We start from the raw sequence: 23849 nt of genomic DNA, 5'->3' as shown, positions 1-23849 counted from the left end.
CAAGGACTAAGAGTAAAGTGAAGAGTGGGCTTGGGTCAGTGTTTAAAACAGCACCAGAGCCAGTGGTTCCTTACTCCCTTGCAGTCGGCCATGTGGCTGGTGCACGTGCCCCCTCCACCAGTTTGGGAAAAGGAATGAGACCGCAGGTTTCGGGCACTGAGGAACTTTTCTCGACGAAGTGTTCCCGGGGCAGCGAGACCTCTTTCTGTTTTAGCAGCACTCCAAGGCTCAGCCTGCGTACTGCTCCCCGACTCGCTCGGAACGCCCTTCCCGGCTCCCGGGCAACGCCCTGTGACGTCACCGCGAGGCGCCGAGAGCGGGCGACTGTGAGTCAGTAAACCATAGTGACAGCTCGAGACAATGCCCTCACGTTCCCAGTTTCTGGGAGGGTGTCAGGTTTTGTGGTGTTAGCTGTAAGAGGGGAAAGGCGTGGGACGTTTCTGACCTGACACTATGGAGGAAGGAAAAGGCGCCAACTTCGACGGTGTGAGCACCGACCGCCTTGAAAAGGAGTTACTGGAAGAAATCCATCAGAAGTGAGTTGAAGGGCGGCGCGCGGACTTTCGCGCGCGTGTAGGGTTCAGGTACACGTAGCTCAAGGAAATGCACCTGTGTGTGCTCCGCCCTTCCAAGCTGAAGCCCCTGAGGTCGATGTGACACAAGCAGTGATTAATACCCGGGGAGATCTGGCGACATCTAAAATCAGTGTTTTATAGGAAAGATTCATTTGCTTCTTTGATTAAGCATTTGGTATTAGAAATAGGCAGATTTTGAGGTAGGATTTTCTGTCTTTAGGATCAGATCAGATGGGAGTGTATTGTGTGCGTATACTATAATGCTAACCTATGTGTCTGGTTTTCATGTTCCACTAAATTCAGCTTTTCTGTTTCAAATTCCAAAGGTTTTGTTTAGTTATGCTTATCTTTCATCCCATCCCTTTAGAAGAACTTAAAAAATGGTGGCATTTTGTAAAAATGACGCCTCTCCTATATACTTAAAAATACTCAATATTATACTTCATATTAAATCTTTGAAACATTTTAAGTTTTTTTTTTTAAATAACCCCAGTCCCACCAGCCAGCCCCACAAGATTTAGACCCTCTTATGTGCCCTAAAGCTTCCTGAGCTTTCCTCTATTGTGGCTCCAGCCACACTATTTTAGTTAGTTATTTCTTGATCTGATACTAAACCATAAACATTCTGAGGACAGGTTGTATATTCCCTTAGGCAGTAGACTATAAGAGCAAGTACTTAAGAGGAATCCTGCATAAATGCAAATCCCACCTCATATCACTTAGTAAGTACCTGATCTTGGGCAAGTTAATGAACCACTAAGCTTCAGTTTTCTGAACTCTAAGATAGGTGTAAGAACTATTACACTTGATGTGGTTGTTGGCAGGATTGAGTGAAAAGAATATAAAGCACTTCTCATCCGCTTATAATAAGCATTCAGTGGAAGCCACTGCTGTTGCTATTGTTCAGTTCACTTATTCACTGTAGTATTTTAAGCATTTAGCACAATGCTTTGACATAATAGGCAACCAAAAATACATAGTGCATAAATGATTCGGTCATCAAATTAAAAAAAAAACATTTTTATGTTTATTTTTGACAGAGGGAGAGACATAGCATGAACGGGGGAGGGGCAGAGAGAGAGGGAGACACAGAATCTGAAACAGTCTCCAGGCTCTGAGCTGTCAGCACAGAGCCGGACTTGGGGCTTGAACTCACAGACTGCGAGATCATGACCTGAGCCGAAGTTAGGTACTCAACCGACTGAGCCACCCAGGTGCCCCTTGGTCATCAAATTTTAATAGTTAATGTGCTAATTTACTAATGTCCTAAATACATCATCTCTGGAATGCTATTTGTATGTGTGTGTATATGTGTGGGGTTTTTTTTATTAGTGTTTCTTTTTTCCCCTTTGTTTCAGATTATCAGTTATTACCTAGCTATTCCGTTCTCCAATAAATTGCAGTTCATTTGCTGGTCTTTGAGAATCCAGATAACAACTTCTTGGGATCATATTTAAGTTAAGAGTAAAGGGTTTCTAATGGTCACCTGGAGGCCTCTGAGCCTTAGTGCATATTAGTGTCCTTGTCGACCTTGGTAATCAGAAGCCTCCATTTGCCTGAATTTTGGTTGTCAACCATGCCTTCAATTAGAGACATTTCATAATAAATTGTTCCTAAAGTAGTTGTGCATTGATATGTGTTATTCTTTTCATGTTATAATTGGATCATAATTAACAAGATATTTGTAATAATAGGGATATAGTGCAACTATCAATGCTTGAAATAATACACAAGATAGAGGAACTGGAAGCCAAACTCAATACTGATGACAAAGGTATGTAAATAAATATTTTTATATGTGACTCTGGTATAATTATTGTTTATTTTGCCAAGATACTGGTAGTGCATTAAATTAAATACAGGAAATAGTAGTACCAAGATCTCAGCACTGCTTTTTGGCAGCATTAATAATAATTTATTAATTTTTAGGCTTTAAAGCCAATATTTTCTTGTTTTCAATTTTTTTATGTTTATTTTTGAGAGCGAGAGTGAGAGAGAGCATGAGTTGGGGAGGAGAAGAGAGAGAGGGAGACACAGAATCTGAAGCAGGCTCCAAGCTCTGAGCTGTTAGCACAGAGCCCAATGCAGGGCTCGAATCCACGAACCATGAGATCATGACCTGAGCCAGAGTCAGATGTGTAACCAACTGAGCCGCCCAGGCACCCCTAAAACTAATATTTCCAATGTCAAACGTGTTACTGCATAATTATTCACCTACTTACAACTTCAAAATGTTCATTAGTTAGCAAAACTTTTGTTACATGACATCAATACATTATTGTTTTTGGTAGATAATAAAATACAAGTTTTCTATTTAACTTAATACCTCTCATATCTTAACTGCTGTATTTGGCCATAACTTTAAAATCTTTATCTAGGTTTTGGCTATTTGTGTTGAAAGAATGGTGGACGAGTGCTGTGCACACACACACACACACACACATCTGCACACTCACCCACATATCTTTAAAACTTAAAATGTATGTAAGATACTAATTCATTCCACAAATATTGAGACCTGCCATATTTCAACACATTGAATGGAAGACCTTTCTTTTCCCTGTTCTAAAAAGGTTTACTGACTATTGGGAGAAAGTATCAAACTAAAATATGAATATGAGAAGGGATGTAACTTCTGCATGAGGAGGAAACCCAGTTAAGGGAACCTAACACAATTTAGATGAAGGCATAAAGACAGCCTTTCCAGAGGAGGCAGTGCTTGAACTGAATGCTAAAGAACAGTAGGGTTTTATTAAGCTTACGGGGGTGGACTTTGGTTCTTAAACCCATTTATATTTTTCTATTGGGGAAGCCATGAACAAAAAGAATTAGTAACTATATAGGAAATAAAATGCTACTTTTCTTAAGTACCCAAGGCTCTTTTAAAGCTTGATTGGAGAACACTTCTTTGTCCCAATTCTGAAGTAGCTTCCTACGTCTTCACATCTGGGATATAACTATATCTGGGCTATAACTGGGTCTGTGGCAGGCGGACTGTGAGTGCACTTACCAAGTAGTTGAAGTGGCAAGGCTAGCTGAATTTTCTCATCTATCCAGTTACAGGCAAAATGGGTCACACTCACAGATAGGCATGCAATTAATAACCATGCCCACTAGTAAAATGTAAGCCCAACAAATTGTATTATGAGCAAATCTTCTCATGGGGAGGAGCTGGATTAAAAAAAAGACAACATACAAGAAGTTAAACAGCATTCCCTACTAATGTAATGGGAAATACATTAGTAGCCAAGATGATAGACAAAAGGTCCATATTTTGACTATATTTATATCCTCTGCAATTCAATTAGAAAAAAATGAAGTTCTCAGTAATAAATATGAGTAGAACAGAGAGAATTCATTAGTATGGAAAATATCCAACTTGTTTTTTCCTCAAAGAAATTTGAATTGAATTGAAACACATACAATTTGTTGCCTATTGAAGAAGTAGAGTTTTTGTTTGTTTGTTTTGTTTTTTTTTAAGTGAAATTGGAACTTTATACATTACTGTTAGCAATGTAGTGCTACCCTTTTGGAGAACAGTTTTGTGGTAAATTGCTGCTGCTGCTGCTGCTGCTGCTGCTGGTGATGATGGAAAAGAAGAAGAATAAAATAATGACAATATCAACTAACTCTTACAGCATTTTGTGTGGGCCCTGCACTGTTCTGAGTGTTTTGTATATTTTAATGAATCCTCCCAATATCCTATAATTTAGGAACTTGAATTGTCCTTGTTTTATTTCATTATTTTTATAAAGTTTATTTATTTATTTTGAGAGAGAATGTGTGTGCGTGAGCAGGAGAGGGGCAGAGAAAGAGAGAGAGAGAGAATCCCAAGTGGGCTTCTTGCTGTCAGCACTGAACCTGACTCAGCTCAGTCTCACGAATTGTGAGATCATGACCCGAGCCGAAATCAAGAATTGGACAAAGTTTAGCTGACTGAGCCACCCCAGCAACCCTGACCTTATTTTAGATATGAGAAATTGAGGTGCAAGATAGGTAACTTGCTCAAGATCACATAAATAAGCTAGCAGGTGGTAGAGACATGACTCAAACTCACTAGTCCTACTTTGGGGATGTTTTTCCTCATGAAATCTGAAAATTTGGTGGGGGGTCAACTTCACCATAGGAGTTACTCTTTGCCTCATTGTATCCTCTCCTTTGTTGACACATAGGTATTTTTGTTCATGCTGTTCTTGCTGCTTGAATATCCTTTCTCACCTCCTCTGGCTTGGAACAGGTGCCATTCCCCCCGAGAGCATTTCTTGACCCTCTTCAATCTTGACCTCCCTATCTCTCAGTGGCTTCTGCCACCTTCCACATTGGATGTCCTTTTGTATTTTCCATCGCATCCACTTAACCAATAGTCTCAAATGTTCTGGCTGTATGTTTCCCCTCACCACCACTTGTCCTACTGCTAATTGACTTCTGGGGCTGTGTCTATTTTATTTTTGTATCCCTAGTGCCCAGTACAGTGCCATATATTAGGCTTTTTCCTTTCCTTGTTATCATTTTCTTATTTTACAAAGTCTTTTCAAGTCAACATAACTTCATCACTATTATCATTATAAATACAATGACCAATACAATTAAATATGACTGAACTTAATAAGTCTGTGTAGGGTCAAGTTTCAACCAATTCAACTGTGTTCTTTTTTTAACACTTTAAAATGTATTATTTGGCATTGTTGCTTAGTGGGGCTTTGTTTTTGTTAACACTGCTATCTCTCTTAGACCCCCCCCCACCCCCCAAAAAAATCCACATCTAAAAGATAGGGTTTCACCTAATTTTCTCTTGCTTTATGAACTTCCTCTTACAATGTCAATTCATAAAATTGACCATGAATCAAACTTCTAGAATGTTTCCATTTTTGGTTTGATTTTGCTTTTTCTTGTACTGATCCTAGACAAGATCCCTCTTTGAGATTGCAAAGCAATTTTATTTTTCCTTTACAAATTAGTGCTTATTTTTTGTTTGTTTTTAGAGTTACTGAAGGAGTATTACTCAGGATATTTTTCCACCAAGAGACACAAATGTTTCTGCTAAATTTTTATCCTCATAGTCTGCATTTTATTTTATTTTTGTATTTTTAATTAATTAATTAATTAATAGAGAGAGAAAGCGCGCAAGCAGGGGAGGGGCAGAAAGAGAGGGAGACGGGATCCAAAGCAGGCTCTGTGCTGACAGCAGAGAGCTCAGTGAGGGGCTTGAACTTATGAACCATGAGATCATGACTTGAGCTGAAGACAGAGGCTTAACCGACTGAGCCACCCAGGTGCCCCTCATCGTCTGTATTTTATTTTTTTTTTAATATTTATTTTTGAGGTGGGGGCGAGAGAGACAGAGAGGGAGTGGGGGTGGGACAGAGAGAGAGGGAGACACAGAATCCAAAGCAGTCTCCAGGCTCTGAGCTCTCAGCACAGAGCCTGACATGGGGCTTGAACTCATGACCTAAGCCAAAGTTGGACACCCAACTGACTGAGCCACCTAGGCGCCCCAGTCTGAGTTTTAAATACTGGTGTATTGTAAGTGTATTGTAGGCCTTGATACACTGGCTGCTGTTGTGCTCAAGATCAGGAAGCATCTATTTTGATGTCGAGTTTATTGTGGCTGTCTCAAAGATAGCACTACATCTCTTATTTGGGTTAGTTTCAGATGTCTCTTAACTTCCCTTAGTATCAAGACTATTAAAAAAAAACTTGCTATTTTTTTAAATTGTATTTTATTTATCTAAAATATTTTTGAGAGAGAGAGAGAGTGGGAGAGAAGGACAGAGGGAAAGAGAGAAGAAGAGAGAGAGTGAGGGAGAATCTCAAGCACGCTACAGACTCAGTGCAGAGCCCGACACAGGGCTCGATCCCATGACCCCAGGATCATGACCTGAGCTGAAATCAAGAGTTGGACACTCAACCGACTGAGCCACTCAAACACCCTGAAAAACTTGCTATTTTTTACTGCCACTCTTCTTCCCTGTTGAAAACATACTTTAAACATTATTGCATTTTAAAGATGGATGGGGCGCCTGGGTGGCTCAGTGGCTTGAGCGTCTGACTTCAGCTTAGTTCATGATCTACCGGTTCGTGAGTTCAAGCCCCGCATTGGGCTCTGTGCTGACAGCTCAGAGCCTGGAGCCTGCTTCAGATTCTGTGTCTCCCTCTCTCTACCCCTCCCTCGCTCGCACTCTGTCTCTCTCTATCTCTCTCAAAAATAAATAAACATTAACAAATTTTTTTAAGTAATAAATAAAGATGGATAAAGAATTATGCAAAATTGTAAACCTTAATATTTTGGGTACTTTTGGGTTATCACAGAAGAAAGTGTGGGAGTAAAAGAAATAATCAGTGTGGTCCTTTTTCAAAAAAGGAAATACTTGATAAATAGGAAGTTGATGTGATTTGTGGTAGCCAATGCTGTTTTGTGAAAAGTAAACAATTTTATTAATCTCCAGTTTTGTGGGCCTCCATCCACTTGTTAAGGAATCAGAAATTATAACACATTTTTGTATTAGCCATGTAAATCAGTGATGGCTGCAGGTTTTGGTAAGTTATATAGTCCTCATTTTTATGTACTTGAATGTTAATTGATTAATTATTAATTAATGAATTATTAATAATATACACATTGTCTTCCCAGGGTTAGGGACATAATTTACCTGGAACAAATCAATGTTTTATTTAACTGTTTGATAGATCTGTCTTGTCTTTTCCTGTCAGTTCAACAACAGAAACTGATCAGTTGGGCTCAGTTAGTTTATACATCTTAAGATTTTTCTAAAATAGATTCTCCTGTTTCATGTGTCTTCTTCCTCATAGCAAGGTCAAAACAGCAATGAATACACTCTCAGGCCAACTTTGGCAAACTGGCAGTAATTAGTGCAGGCAGGATAGATTAGATTTAGATATGAACTCATTGCAAAAATATCAAACAAAGGTTATTCCAAATTAACTCTGGACATCAGTCCCAGTGATTACCCAATAGTCTAGACAGCTTAAGAACAGAGTATTCTTTGCTCTGAACAGATTAATTTGTACTCTATTAAGAAGTTGACCTAGAACTAGCCAAACTTGCTTTCATATCTGCTCTGGCTGACTTATCCATTAGGCACAGTCGGGACATTATTAAGGTCCCTTGATGTTACTTTTAGAGGCCAATGAGATATTTTATTTTAAAATCAGAAGAAAAAAATGAATATGATCCAGTCTGGATTATGTTTGTCTTTATACCAACATAGTAGTAAAATAGAATTTTTAATATATATTTTTTTTTTAATGGAGGAAGAGGCCCACTAAGGCAACAGGGTCAAGGTCCCATGAAAGTCCCAATGTGACCCTACTACAGTAGCATCAGGACTATTTTTTCTCCTTTTTTAATAGACACTACTGTTTTACAATTTTCTCCTTTAATTCAACAGTCAGTATGCCTACTCTGTCTTTTGTCCCCTACAATGCAGAGCCGTCTGTATATACTGAAGGAGTTACACGTTTGAGTGTATGTTTGAGGTCAGTTCACCACACTGGGGGATGTGAACATTGACATCATTACCTCCAAGGCATTGCACTTATTAACATTAATACATGATAGTATACTATTAGGTTTACTTGTATTGAGGATCTCTAGATCAGTAATATTTTTAAAATGGAGGCAAACATTTATAAACTATAGTCAGATGTGTTCAAAATGACTTACGTTCTTAATGTTTCAGTAACTGTTCTGATTTTGCTCTGAAGTCCCCATTCCCATGGTGGGAAAAGGGGTCCCAACAAAGAGAGACTTCAGCTAGTCGGTTATACAGATAATTCCATCTATTTGGACTCTGGTATCTTTTGGATAAATGTTCAGTCTCTCTCCTCTTTCAGGCTTCTCTTCAGGCTTCTCTTTTCTTGTTCCCTAACGCATTTGGACTAATGACTTTCAACTTCAGTTTGGGAGGGTGATTTGCTAGAGATGAGGGGGCTAAGGGAGACATGTGTGGCTGGGTTGAGAAAGTTGAGGCCAGTAGCATGTGCTACTACTCTTTCTGCTTAGACTCCTCTGTCAACTATTAAGGAGCAGAAATTGCCTCATAAATGTAAAGCACATTTAAAGTTTAGAAGCAAGCTATCTTTTTTTCTCTATATAAAGTGTGACTTTAAAGATAAAATAAAATTAGCTTTGGGCCCTGAAGCCGACCAAAGATGTTTAAATTCTAGGCTGTATTCTCCTCCTCTCCTGTAGCAATAAGACAAATGTTTTGGCCTTAATAGCCAAAGGGGTTTGGTGAAGGAAACCTGTTTACAGACAAGAGAAGATGCCTGAATAGGCAGCTACATTTGCATAGCAGTTAACAAGATACACTTTTGGGATACCTGAGAGGCTCAGTCAGTTAAGTGTCTGACTCTTGATTTTGGCCCAGGTCATAATCTCATGGTCATGAGATCAAGCTCCACGTCGGGATCTGTCCTGGATGTGGAGCCTGCTTAGGATTCTCTCTCCCTCTACCCCTCCCCTGCTTGCTTGCTTTCTCTCAAAAAAAGAGGGTACACTTTCAAGTCAGATAAAACCCAGTTCCCTCACCTATTAGCTTTGTCATCTTAAGAATGTTGTTTGACATCTCTGACCCTTGGTTTCTTCATCTGTATAATAGGTAACTAAGTTTTTTAAAATGAGGAATAGTTACTTAATACATGTAAGGCATTGTGTACTTTATACATAGCAAACAGTCTTCAGAATTTGTTTGCAAAGGAAAGAAAATGAACATGACATTGGATGGAGGGTCAGTATTATTTATGCTGTTATGTATGGATATTTCAAGTTCCTATGAAAGAAACATTTTCCTGATAGTCCGTCTAATAGAATTCCATATGAAGATACATGACGAACTAAAGGACAAAGCGGTTAGGGAGTGAGAAGACCAGGAATCACATTAGTCCTAGTGAAGTCTGGCTGGGTGGTAATCTGACTGTGAATCTACTGTCTGCAATCTGAAAGATCCTACATAACAGAGAAATGCATACTTAAAAATTAGTTCACTCTAGGGGCACCTGGGTGGCTCAGTTGGTTAAGTGTCCGACTTTGGCTCAGGTCATGATCTTGTGGTTCACAAGATCGAGCTCTGCTCAAGCTGAGCTGACAGCTCAGAGCCTGGAGCCTGCTTCAGATTCTGTGTCTCCCTCTCTCTCTGCCCCTTCCTTGCTCGCGCGCTCTCTTTCTCAAAATTAAAGAAACAGTTAAAAAAATAATAAAAAATAAACAAAATGAAAACCCCCAAATCTTAAAAAAAAAATTACCTGTCTTTATATTATATTAGAATTAAGTTGTTATATTGACTTAGATGTGTTGGTAGATTATAATATCTATGAATTGCAGTTCAGGTTTATAAGAAGGATGTAAAATATTTTTTTTAAGTAATTTAATCAGGGGCACCTGGGTGGCTCATTTGGTTAAGACTTCGGCTCAGGTCATGATCTCATGGTTTGTGAGTTCAAGCCCCACATCCAGCTGTGTGCTGACAGCTCAGAGCCTGGAGCCTGCTTCAGATTCTGTGTCTCCCCTCTCTCTGCCCCTCTCCTGCTCATGCTCTTTCTCTCTCTTTCAAAAATAAATTAAAACATTAAAAAAAATTAGTCACTCTAGTTCGTCTATATTGCTAACAAAGTCAAGTACAGTAAGATTGAGCCAATTAATGGTGGTGTAATGAATAAATGAGAGGTGGCAAAGTGATCTTGATTTTCCCCTCTTTTTCACTCAGGTGGTGAATGGAAAGTTCGTTATGAGTCACAACTTGAACTGAATGATCAATTAGAAAAGCAAATTGTTTCTCTAGAAGAGAAAATGAAAAAAATTTGTGGAAATCCTTCAGGTACAGAAACAACTATATATATGTTTTTAAGTTGATTTAAAAGTGATAGAATATTAATTGTTCATATTTGCTTTGTTGTAGATAGATTGTCTTTTATCCGTGTCTATGAAAAAATGCCAGTGGTGAGTAAAAGCTGGTTAAGTAAGAAGAATAATTGAAGGAAAGAAATTATGTACTTTTTAAAAAAATAGATCCTCCCAAACATTTAAAGACTGTATCAAGTTACAAATAAAGTATTTTGTTCATTGGAACTCTTCCTAGGAAGTAAGGAGTTCTGTAGCAAAATCTTCAACTTAATGTCCACCTTATACAGCTGGGCAGGGTTGCAGGTACAACCAAAATGGAAGAAAAAGAATTTCAGTAATCAGGCTGGGTGGAAACACAAGTGTGTTTATTCTGTAACCTAAAAGAGCCTATTAAACACAGAAATACAAATCTTTACCTACATAAAAACATTTGCATTCCACTTCCTCTGGAATATATACACATGTATAGATATACACACATATATATTCACATTCACACACACACACACACACACACACACACACTATATATATATATATATATATATATATATATAATCCAACAGAGAACCCACAAAATTACCCTATAACATGAAAGAAACCTCATTGAGCTTATCTACCTATTTTTTCTTTGGGCGGCCCTAATGACATCCTTTCCTCCTGATAAATTACTTAAATTCATATGTTTTATATTTTACAAAGAACATTTATTTGTTTTTCATTGATTTAAATGTTTATCCTTTAAAATGTAGAGAAGATCTGATGCATGACTTTTCCTGGGTCTAGAGCATGCTTGGAAATAGCCTTTTCTTTATAACTTCATGCTCATTTTTACTTAAGGAATATTCAGAAAAACATGGAAATATTGTTAAAAATCAAGGGTACCTAATATGAAAATGAAAATATAATACTCACCTAAATTGGCAGGATTATAACTCCATGAGATAAAATTTAATATTATTCCTTTTAATACCTGTGACACTAAGCTTAAAATGACTAAGTGAGGGGCACCTGGGTGGCTTAGTCATTTGAGTGTCCAACTCTTGATTTCAGCTCAGGCCATGATCCCAGGGTCATGGGATCCAGCCCTGCATCAGGCTCCATGCTGGAGCCAGCGTAAGATTCTCTCTCTCTCTCTCTCTCTCTCTCTCTCTCTCTCTCTCCCCCCTCCTCTGCCCCTCTCCCTCTGCCCCTCTCCCGCCGCCCTCTCTTCTATCTCTCAAAACAAAAACAAAAAAAATGACTAAGTGATTTGCTCAAAATCACACGGTCTGGAAATGTGGAGGTCAATTCTCTTCCTCTAAAAAAAACTTATGCCCATTTGACTACACCATACTATGCCAACAGCCGTTCTATACCACTTACCAGAAGTAACATGTTTTTTAATAGTGGGACTGCTATATTCACAGAGGTCCTGGGGGCCAGAGCACTTATGGAGATTGCTCTTTGAATAACTGCAGACCTTTAGTGAAAAATACAGAAAAATCTTGTATTTTTTAAAATAATGATTCAGGAAAGAAATAATCTAATTTGTACACCTCCGTTATTTTCAACCCAGAAATACCTTTATTACTATGGCTTGGAAAGTCAGGAACATAACATTTTTTTCCCCCTACCATAGAGTCATATCCCCATCTTGTGGTATTTAGAAATTGCTGCAAGGGCTATTTTAAGCCTTGTCTTTCTTAACTGTAGATAGAATTTTAATTCTACCTATAGAATATAGAATATAAAATATTCTGGCTCCCTGTTTCTTGATAACTTATCCTCAGTACTAGCTTAAGAAATTGGGTATCGCCAGCCTTATGGAGAGTGGCCACAAGAGCTGCTGTGCCATGGTGCAGTACTCTAGAGCAACCCAAGAAGCATTTGATTGGCTTTCTAACTGGTGCCTCAGACTCCATAACATACTCATGTTGACAAAAAATACATTTCTTCCCTTTGATGGGTTTGTGTTAATCTTGAAAAAAATATGGTCTTCTAAGAGGTTTAGCTCTGGAGACAGATAATTTTATTTCTTTTCAGTAAAGGACTGAAGACATTTTAGAAGAACCAAGAGTAGGGCCATGTACCAAGCAGAAAGGAAAGATAATGAAAGTGCAGCTCTTGAGGAGCTGGTTCTCTCTATTTTGGGGGCAGATACCCTGCATGCATGAGTATTTAGGTTTTCTTACACATGGAATCTGGGAGGAGTTTGTCTGAACAGCAGCAGATTAGGAATCTAGCCAAGGAGCTGGTGATAGAAGTAGCCAGCTACTGAGCAAAAAGCATTGGGATCCAAGAATCTGATATCCAATGACAAAATCTTTTATTCAAGGTTAAAAGAGAATATATTAAGTCTTATTCTTTTTTTATTTAATTTTTTTTTCAACGTTTATTTATTTTTTTTGGGACAGAGAGAGACAGAGCATGAACGGGGGAGGGGCAGAGAGAGAGGGAGACACAGAATCGGAAACAGGCTCCAGGCTCTGAGCCATCAGCCCAGAGCCTGACGTGGGGCTCGAACTCACGGACCGTGAGATCGTGACCTGGCTGAAGTCGGACGCTTAACCGACTGTGCCACCCAGGCGCCCCAAGTCTTATTCTTTATATAAAAACAATATTTATGAAATTCAGATATATACTCTATGAAATGAAGACATTTTTAGTTTCCTATTAGGTTGATAATTGGAGAAAAGGGTTTAAATTATTTTTGGGGCGGGGATAGAATATGAAATGAAACACTTTTTATAAATTTACTGATTCTTAATCTTTGTTGTAGATTGTTTAGTCTTTAGGAGTAACCTATACAGACATACGTAAGAAACTGATGTCAGTTTGAATACCAATTTTGACTAACTTCAAACTGCAAGTTTGTGTATGGGCAAAACAGGGATGAATACTAATTTATGACCAGTATATATGTCATTTAAAAAAATGTTATCATTTAGAAAAAAATATATAAAATATTAAGTAAGTAATTTACAAACTGGGTCATAAAAGTGGACTTGATCTTAGTATTCTAGAAAAAGTATTCACTTAAGTGAGAATGAAGTTCTGGTCCTTGTTCTGATACAGAATGGTATCAACCTTTTTGAAGGTTGAAGATCAACCTCAACCTTTTTGAAGATTATTTTTCTCACCCACAGTTACTATATAGATTAGGTAATCTTTAAAGTGCCTTTCAACAGTATAATTTGTTAGAATTTAATTTTAGCAAGATATTTCAGTAAAGGGTTACATTTGGTTGCGTGTAAAAGAAAGGCTTAAACCAGTAAGGTGTTTGGTTTTGTTTTCTCATGTAACAGGAAGTGTTAGAGGGATGCAGTTGGGGTTGGTATAATGGCTCCTCCAGACTCTTGACTCTCCACTTGGTCCTTTAATGAGTGGTTTTTGTCCAGCATGGTCACAAGATGGCTACTTCACTTTCTCACCTGCTTCACCTTCTCTTTCAAAGAAAGAAGTAGATGAAGGGAAAAGGGCAAAGGTGAACGCCAGTCAAGTCTGTTTTCTTTCAAAGTATTTTCCAACGTGCTGCACCCAACATCTCCCCTTACATCTCATTGGTTAGAACTGCATCATGTGGGCTCCTGTATCTTGAAGGAAGACTGAGAAATTTAGTGTTTTACTGAGCATGGTAGTAGGAAGAAGGGGAGAATGTGTATCAGTTATACAATTAGCTCTATGTGCCATACAAGATCATTTTCAATGAATACCATTCATTTTAAAGTAGTATGCATTCATTTAATATTATTCAGAAAATAAAAGACAAGGATAAGTATTAAGTCAAACATATCTACTGTTGGCCTCTTTTTTAACAGTTTTGCATGCATGTATATTGATCAAAAATTACAACCCGGGGCGCCTGGGTGGCTCAGTCGGTTAAGCGTCCACCTTCAGCTCAGGACATCATCTCATGGTTCTTGTGTTCAGGCCGGCGTTTGGCTCTGTGCTGACAGCTTGGAGCCTTGAGCCTGCTTTGGATTCTGTGTGTGTGTGTGTGTGTGTGTGTGTGTGTGTCTCTCTCTGCCCCTCCCCCATTTGTGCTTTGTCTCTCTCTCTCTCAAAAATAAACATTGAAAAAATAAAAATTACAACCCAGTAAATAAATGAACCCCAAAAAAGGAAAAAATAAGGACATACTTTTTTTTTTTTAGTAAAAGGTAAAAGATTTATTCAAAAAGAAACCAGAATGTAAGGATAGCATTTCTAAAATATATATTTTAGAATTTTAACCTTGTTTTGTGGATAATTTTGTATCCTGTAGTAGTCATGGACAATTAAACCAATGATTTTCTTATGTTATATTTTCTTCCTGTATATTTTTGAAAGCTACGTTATTTTCCATTGCATGGATTATTAATATTCAATTCCTTTTCCCTATATTTGAATATGTTAGGTTATTTGTGGTTTTAACTTTGAATAGAATAAAACTCACAGAGGATAATCTGACAACCAATATATTCTAGTATTAGTAACTCTTTAGTTTTTGTCACTTTTTGATTTCAGTATTTTAATGAAAACAATCTATAGAGTCGAGGACCCTTTTGTTTCTCTCCCTGTCTCTCTCCCTTTGCTTCCTCTTTATAGGACAGTACTATCATGGATTTGGTATACATCATTCCAATTTATTTTTAAATACCTTTCTACAGATATTGTATCTAAAAATTCATAAAAAATATCATGTTGCACACATGCTTTTTTAAAATTCTGTCCATGTTAATACATAAGGATCTGATAAGTTTTGTTTGCTACATAGTATTCCACTTTATATCTATATATCTTCATTTGCTCCCCTATTTATGTACATTGTGGATTTTTCAAAATATCACTATGACAAACATTGCCACAAGGAACATGCTTAATACATGTCTTCTAGTGTAAAGTGTTCCTCTAGAGTTGGCTAACTTTTCTACAGAGGGCTAGATGATATTCTCAGCTCTGCAGGCCATATGATCTCTGTTTGCTGCTGCCGTTATAGTGTGAAAGGAGCTGTAGACAATAACTAAATGAATAGGTAGGATTTTATTCTAACAAATCTTGACTTATAAAAGCAGGCTATGGCTGGACTTGGTCTTCAGGCTATAGTTTGCTGGCCCTTGCTTTAGGCCAGTGGTCCTCAAACTTTGGTAGGTAACAGAATCACATAGGAAACTTCATAAAAATACAAAGGCCAGCCCTATCCTTCAACCAGCTTGCCATTTCTGAGTTCTTTATTAACTCCAGATAATTCAGATATACACCAAAGTTTGAGAATCACTGCTCTAGTGTACATAGAGTGAAATTTTTAGATCATGATATATGCATATTTTCAAAGAATGATAGAATCCCTCTGGATCAATCTAAAGACATCTCAGGCCTACAGTTAGTTCAGTAGGTCTGGAATAAATACAAGAGGTGATGGGAGATACGACTGGAAATATAAGCAGGCCCTCGATAACAAAGGATTTTGTATACGTGTGAACCTTTTTATATGTGATGGGAAGCTTTTGAAGTATTTAATATAGATTTTAAAAGCCTTTTACCCCCATGGAGAAAGGCTTTCCCAGGGTCAGTGAGATTTGGGGCAGGGAAACCAGTTAGGATACTTTTGTAGCAGTCCAGGTGAGGGAGGGTGAGTTGTTCAACTTGGGCAGTAGTATATGGGGGTGGAGCCAACGTGACAGACTTAAGAGATATTTAGGAATGTGGATTTCATGAGTACTTGGATGCTGGGGTGAGACTGGGAGAGGACTGGAGGATGATTAAGGGCTCTCGCTTGAACAATGACTACAGTGAACCAACACAGTAGGAATCAGAACTAGGTGGAGTGTTAGGAATGGAGTTTAGTGTTGTGTATGTTACATAGATGATAGTGGTCAGTAAACATCTGGACATGACTTTAGACCATGGAAAGTTGTCTTTCCGTAAAGAGAGATCATGGAGTCATCAGTGTCATTTGAAGTCATGAAAGTATGAGATTGTTCAGAAAGAAATACATGGTCTGAAAAGTAGGATTGAGGATGGAATCTTAGGGAATACTAACACTTAAGGTTTTAGCTGAGGAGGCAATTCAGTGAAGATAACTGACAAGGAAAAATATTGAGAAAGGGAGAAGGGAGAGCTGGAAAAGGGTGGCATTACAGAAGTTAAGGGAGAAGAAGGTTTTAATGAATGTTTAGCAGAAGAATGTTCTCCAGGAAATTTCAGGTGCAGGGTAGGACAAAGCACATGGCCCGAAGTTCCAGCACATTATTGATTCAAAGGGGAAAGAAGGTAAGCCAATGGTAATGAGCAGATAGGATACTGAGAGAAAATGAGTGTAGTGAAAAAGCAGGGGTGAGACAGTTGGAGTCAGTGTAACCCACTTTACCCAGAAACATGGCTTTTAGAATTAGACTGCCCTGATTCAAAATCAGACTATGGGACACTAAGGAAATTATTTCATTTCTCTGAGGCTTAATTTCCTCATCTGTAAAATGGAGTTAATTAAGCCCTCTTGCAAGTTTGTCATAAGTATTATTAGAGTTATATATAAAGCCAATAGCATAATACCTGACACCGTAAGTACTTCTCTCAATAAAGTGTTAGTTCCTTTCTTCCCTTCCCTTGATAGCAGGAACTTTAGAGGGAACTCTAAGTTTCATTAGAACAAAGTCTGTTGTGAAATTAACCTTAGTACATTTCAAGAAAATAAGGGCAAGGGTAAGTTGTGCAATATGTTTTCACTTATTCAGCTGTGCTGTTACAGAGGTTGTGAATCTTCTGGTATCTTCCTAAAACTATAGTAGAATTCTATGGCTCCTTAGTACCTGTCCAGAAAGCAGGGGGCTCTTCAGGGATCTAATAAAAAGCACAGAACTTTTACTTCTTTGGGGGTTGCTGAGTGGACATTTTCTAACCTCTTCTATTTGCATCCACCAGAAGAACCTAGTGCTTACCTAATGTTCCCTCCAAGAATTTCCTGGTGTATTGAGCAAAGATCTGTATCCATTCACTCACTAGCAGACTAGAATCTATCTTAAGCATTCCAAATGACTAAAAGTTAATGATAATTAGGCTGTGTTGTCTCTGATGAGCAATAGCTATTTTTCAGGTTCTGACTTGGCACTCTAGGCTTCCTCATTAATCTCCAGTTAGAATACAAAGCTGAGAATTCAGCTGAACTCTTTATCAGAACTTTATGGCTCCTGGTAGATAGTCCCATAGGTAGTTCCCCAGTAATGTTTTGAGTACAACAACAACAACAACAACAACAACAGATTTAGGGGATATGTGTCCCTCAGAGAAAGAGTTACAGGGTAGTCTCTCTTGGGAAAAGTTACTATAAAGTCTTTATCAAAAAGTTCTATCGTATCCCTGTGGTCAACTCTATTGCATGGTGGAAGTCCTGTTCCTTGATTCATTAGCAGTCAAAAAATTGATGACCCCTTATCTTATAGTCTGTTTAGGCTGCTATAAAAGAATACCACAGACTGTGTGGCTTAAAAACAACAGAGATTTACTTCTCACAGTTCTGGAGGCTGGAAGTCCAGGATCAAGACACCAGCAAATATGGTGTTTGGTAACAGCAGTTTCTGGTTCAGAGATGGCTCCTTCTAGCTGTGTCCTCACATGGTGGGAAGGGGCTTGGGAGCTCTGTGGGGTCTCTTTTATAAGAGCATTATCCTATTAATGAGAGCCCCACCCTCATGACCTGAGTATCTCCCAAAGTTTCCACCTCCTAATGCCATCATATGAGGCATTAGGATTTCAACACATGAATTTGGGGAGGTCACAGTCATTCAAACCATAGCACTTCTATTTCTCTCTGCTTCTTTTTCCCATCAGTGCATTCCCTTGTTTCTCAGTACAGGCAGACAGCTTGGACCCTTACGGGAAACCTCTCACCAGAGCAAACACTCTGCCAGTCAGATGGATATAGCACAGAAGATCCTGCTCCTAAAGCCAACAAGGCTATGTGCTGGTGGGAGACATGGAGGAGAAAGTATGGAAACAGAGAAATATTATTTAGGAAAATGTTGAGTTTCACATTAAATGTTCTCTGGAAGACTCTTGATCAATTAGTAGAATATCAAGTCATAGGAAATTAATTTGCTGAAATCTAAATCTTTGAATACATTCTTATGAAAATGGTTTACATTTAGTATCATCATTGAAAATATACTCAGAAAAAGAATATGTTTAGGTCATAAGTTCATATGTATGGAAGATGCTACTAAAAGCAAATTTTTGGTGACTTGGTAAATTTAGAATCCTAGGTGAATTGGCCTCTTTGCAAGTTAATCCTTTGGTCAGTTGACTTCTTGAAATGTTAATTTTTGGATATTTATCTAGTTTCCCTTCTGAAGTATGTAGCAGCTTTCCTTAGGACAAACCATAAAACCCCTCTCTTAGTCCTGCTTATTAACAAGAGAGGCTTGAAGGAAGAGATGGTTTTAAGTCTTACAAATTCCTTCAAACAGCTGGACTAGTCTCTTCATCATGTACTTGATCCTTCAAAGAAACAAGACTCTCCCTTCATATCATTCTCTATTTTGGTCTGTTTATGTTCCACATGCTGACTTCCAGTGTCCTTAATCATCGTGCTACTCTTTTGTTCATCCTGATGCCCCATACCATTTTCCTGAACGTGATTCCCTTTATTGTGATTCAGATTCTTCTTTTAGTTACGCTGCTTCATGGGGTCCTGGACAAACATACAGCCCAGTTTGGACCTTCCTGAGAGCTATTACCTCACTGAAGCATCCAGTCATGCTCCTACTGGGCTCATTCTGGTCATTTCCACATTCAGAACATTGTTAGAAATTCTGTTTTTAAAGCCATAAATACATATTTTAGAGCCTAATAACTGGGAATTGATAGTAATGAACCAAAAGCACTACTGAAATCTCTAAATATATTTGTATTTAAAGTGATATATCAGCCATATAGTGAAAGGATTACTGAAGGGATCTTGGATTCTCAAGAATGTGATATAAATAAAGTGAGAGGTGGAGTTCCCACTAGGCATCTGGCTGGTGGTAGATCTGTAGAATCCATCTTAGACTGCTTCCTGATATATTCTGTCCCAGATATCACCAAGTTTGTGCTCTCCCCAAAGATCATGTGTCAATTTGGAGACAGGTGTAGCCTCAAATCACAAAACAAGTTACACAGATTTTATATATAATCTAATAACAATGTTGTCCACAAGGGGGCACTTGGTACTTAAGCACACAGAAGGCTGCATCCACTCACTGCTGCAATTGCCTTCATTGAAAAGTACTACATATCTAGGAGCTGTGATTTAATTGTATTCTCATATTTTTCTCTTGTAAGCATTTAATAGAGTTTTTTTTTTTGTAGTTTTTATGTGTTCTTTAGTATAGTATAGCAACTACCATTGCTTAAAAAATAGGTGGCTAATAGAACTTCCTTTTGACTTGAGATAGAAGAAAGGGACTTAAAAAGAACCAAGTAAGAATATTTGATTTCAGGTATGTAAAAGTATGCTGAAGTTTCTTATATTTACCCTTTTGTTTCAATGTACTATTAGAAAGTGACCTTTTCTCATTTCTGAGGAAATAGGTGAAAGATTAAGAACTCATTAGTATCAGAAACAAAACAGCTCTTCCATGATAAGAGAAGAATTAATTTTTGTATATGTGATTTATTTTTGGTTAATTTCCAGTGGAGTCTTCAATTTGGCTATAGCTTTAGTATGTCTTTGCAGGCTGTAGTTTTCTAGTATGTGACCATTCATTGTATAATCAGATAAAAAGAGCTCCTTAGGAAGATCAAGAACATTAAGTTATAGGTCTTCTAATAAATTATAAGTGCTGGGATGAGAGAGTATGCCTTTGATAAAATAATTTTTAAAAATAGTTCATTTTGGAGTCAAAATAAAGAAGCCAAATCTAGAATAAGCCTTAAAGTTATTGGAATATAATTTTATAATTGTAAAGGATTTCTGATGTGTATAATAATTTTATAAATGAATAATTACAAATATCTTGCTTTTAATGGTCCAGAGTATTTAATGCCTAATAGTTTTTACAAAATCCAGAATGTGTCCTTGTTTTCTCTCCAGAACGATTTTTTTAAATTAATACTTTAACTTTATTTATTTATTTATTTATTTATTTATTTATTATTTTTATTTTAGAGAGAGAGCAAGTGGAGCAGAGGGGCAGAGGGAGAGAGAGGGGCTTCTAATCTGTGCTTAGCACAGAGCCCAACACGGGGCTCAATCCCACAACCCTGGGATTATGACCTGAGCTGAAATCAAGAGTCAGACATTCTACTGGTCGCACCACCTAGGCACTTCTAATTCATACTTTTTTAAAAAAAATCAGTTTTAGGTTCTTAACAAAATTCAGAGGAAGGCACAGAGATTTTCCACATACTCCCTAACTCTACACATGCATAGCCTCCCCATTATCAACATTACTCACTGGAATGATCCTACATTGACTCATCATAATCACCCAAAGTCCATAGTTTACCTTAGGGTTTACTCTTGGTTTTGTACAGTCTATGGGTTTGGAAAATGTATAACGACATATATCCGTCCTTGTAGTATCATACAGATTATATTCACTGCCCTAAAAATCCTTTGTGCTCCACTTATTTCTCCCCACTCTTAACTCCCAATCACTGGCAACCCCTGATCTTTTTATTGTCTTCATAGTTTGGCCTTTTCCAGAATGTCATATAGTTGGAATCATACAGTATCTAGTCTTTTCACATTGGCTTCTTTTACTTAGTAATATGCATTTAAGATTCCTCCATGTTTTTTCATGGCTTGAAAGCCCATTGGTTTTAATGCTGAATAAATATTTCCTTGTCTGGATGTGCCACAGTTCATATATCCATCCATCTACTGAAGGGCATGTTGGTTGCTTCCAAGTTTTGGCAGCTATGAATAAAGCTTCTGTAAACATCCATATGAAGGATTTTGTAGGGACATAAGTTTCAACTCCTTTGGGTAAATACCAAGAAGTGCAATCACTGGATCGTATGTTAAGAGTATGTTTAGTTTTATAAGAAACTGCCAGACTATCTGCTAAAGTGGCTGTGCCGTTTTGCATTCCCACCAGCAATATATGAGAGTTTCTGTTTCTCCACATCCTCATCAGCATTTGGTGTCTTCAGTGTTGTTGATTTTAGCCATACTAATTGATGAGTAGTGATATTTTGTTGTTTTAATTTGCATTTCCCTGGTGCTGTATGACATGGAACATTTTTTCATATGCTTATTTTTCATCTGTGTATCTTCTTTGATGAAGTATTTAAGATCTTTTTCCCATTTTTTTTTAAAAAACGTTTATTTATTTTGAGAGAGAGTGAGAGAGAGTGGAGGAGAGACATAGAGGAGAGAGAAAGAATCCTAGGCAGGCTCCACACTGTTAGCATGGAACCCGATGTGGGGCTTTGAACCCACAAACCATGAGATCATGACCTGAGCCGAAACTAAGAGTCAGACACTTAACCGACTCAGCCACTCAGGTGCCCCTTTTGCCCATTTTTAAATCAGGTCGTTTGTTGTTGAGTTTTAAGAGTTCCTTGTGTATTTTAGATAACAGTCCATTAACAGATGTGTCTTTTGCAGTCTGTGACTTGTCTTAGAATTCCCTTGGCATTGTCTTTCACAGAGCACAAGTTTTCAATTTTAATGAAGACCAGCTTATTTATTATTTCTTTCATGAATAGTGTCTTTAGTGTTGTTTCTCAAAAGGTATCACCATACCTTTTCTCTAGGTCATCTAGGTTTTCTCCTATGTCATCTTCTAGGAGTTTTATAGTTTTACATTTTACATTTAGGTCTGTGATCCACTTTGGGTTAACTTCTGTGAAGCATGTAAGATGTCTATATTCTTTTTTATTTTGCATGTGGATGTCTAGTTGTTCTGACACCATTTGTTGAAAAGACTATCTTTGCTCCATGGTATTGCCTTTGTTCCTTTGTCAAAAGTCAATTGAAATAGGATCTATTTGTCCTGGGTGGTCTATTTCTAGGCTTTCTCCCATCCAAGTACTACCCAGGCCTGACCCTGCTTAGCTTCTGAGATCAGATGAGATTGGGCGCTTTCAGGGTGCTAAGGCTGTAGACCAGGCTTTTTATTTGTTCTGTCGTTTTGCTAATACCAGTCTTGATTTCTTTTTGGTAAGTCTTGAAGTTGGTAAACATCAGTCCTCCAGTTTTGTTCTTCTTTTTCAATGCTGAATTGGCCATTTGGGCTTTTGCTTCTCCTATAAACTTTAGAATCAGTTCATCAATATCCATAAAATAATATGCTGGAGTTTTTATTGGGATTGCACTAAATCTGTAGATTGAGTTGGGAAGAATGGACATCTGACAATATTGAGTCTTCCCAGCCATGAACATGTTTTCATTTATTAACTTCTTTGATTTTGTTCATCATAGTTTTGTAGTTTTCCTTATCCAGATCTTACACATTATATTTTGCTAAATTTATGCTTAAGTATTTCATTTGTGGGGGGTGCTAACATAAATACTATTATGTTTTTAGTTTCAAATTCTACTTGTTCATTGCCTGGATACAGGAAAACAATTGATTTTTTTTATATTAACCTGGTATCCTGCAACCTTGCTATAATCACTTTTTAGTTCCAGAGTTTCATTTGTTATTATTGTTGATTATTTTGGATATTATACATAAATGATCATGTTATCTGCATATGAAGATAGTATTTTTATCTTCCTTCCCAATCAGTACAGATTTTTATTTCCCTTTCTTGCCTTATTGTATTAGCAAGGACTTTCAGTGTGATGTTGCAACAGGTGACGAGAAGGCACATCCTTTATACCATCTGATCTTAGTGGGAAAGCTTCAAGATTCTTACTATTAAGTATGTTACTATAGTTTTGGTTTTGTTTTTTTTTTAAATATTCTTTGTGAAATTGAGGAAGTTCCCCTGTATTCCTAGTTCACTGAGAGTTTTTAGTATAAGTAGGTGTTGGATTTGTCAAATGCTTTTTCTGCAACTGTTGAGATGATTACATGATTGTTTTAGTCTGTTGATATAATATATTCCATTAATTGAGACAGTTTATTTTTGTGCTTGTCTTATTCCCATGAGATTGCCCCAATGAACCATCCTACTTTCCCGAGTTATGGCGTAATTTCAAAGTATAGAGCATCTAAAACTCAACTGTAGGAAACAGGCTCAGGGAAGGAGAATGTGATGGGCCCCAGGAATTCTGCTTGTGGGAACAGTCCTAAGGTGAACCAGGAAAACAAGACACTTTGTGGCTAGCATCTCAAATAAAATCTATTTTAGAATTCATAGTGTTTGAGTATAAAATTATTGAAGAGCTATTATTGAAGTAATACTAGTATAGTGTTTTAAAAAATGTGCTTAATTGGAATGGCTCCCATTGTAATCAAGATTATTTTGGTTGTAAAATTAAGAAGGGAGATAGTATATGTAGTAGGCTCTCAGACCCA

The 23849-nt window shown here is 37.6% G+C and overlaps 1 protein-coding gene across 1 annotated transcript in view; it reads left to right on the top strand.

The window, feature by feature from the left end:
• The first annotated feature begins 293 nt into the window (after nucleotides 1-293).
• Nucleotides 294-23849, top strand: part of CCDC169 (coiled-coil domain containing 169) — a 46555-nt gene continuing 22999 nt past the window's right edge. Inside the window, exons 1-4 of the mRNA XM_043576927.1 lie at nucleotides 294-536; nucleotides 2270-2349; nucleotides 10301-10411; nucleotides 10493-10533. Of these exons, the coding sequence (XP_043432862.1) occupies nucleotides 454-536; nucleotides 2270-2349; nucleotides 10301-10411; nucleotides 10493-10533 (315 nt within the window). The 5' untranslated portion in view covers nucleotides 294-453. The remainder of the gene's footprint in view (nucleotides 537-2269; nucleotides 2350-10300; nucleotides 10412-10492; nucleotides 10534-23849) is intronic.

The sequence above is a fragment of the Prionailurus bengalensis genome, chromosome A1, assembly GCF_016509475.1.
Source record: "Prionailurus bengalensis isolate Pbe53 chromosome A1, Fcat_Pben_1.1_paternal_pri, whole genome shotgun sequence".
Taxonomy (NCBI): domain Eukaryota; kingdom Metazoa; phylum Chordata; class Mammalia; order Carnivora; family Felidae; genus Prionailurus; species Prionailurus bengalensis.
This window is presented reverse-complemented; position numbering and strand designations above follow the sequence as displayed.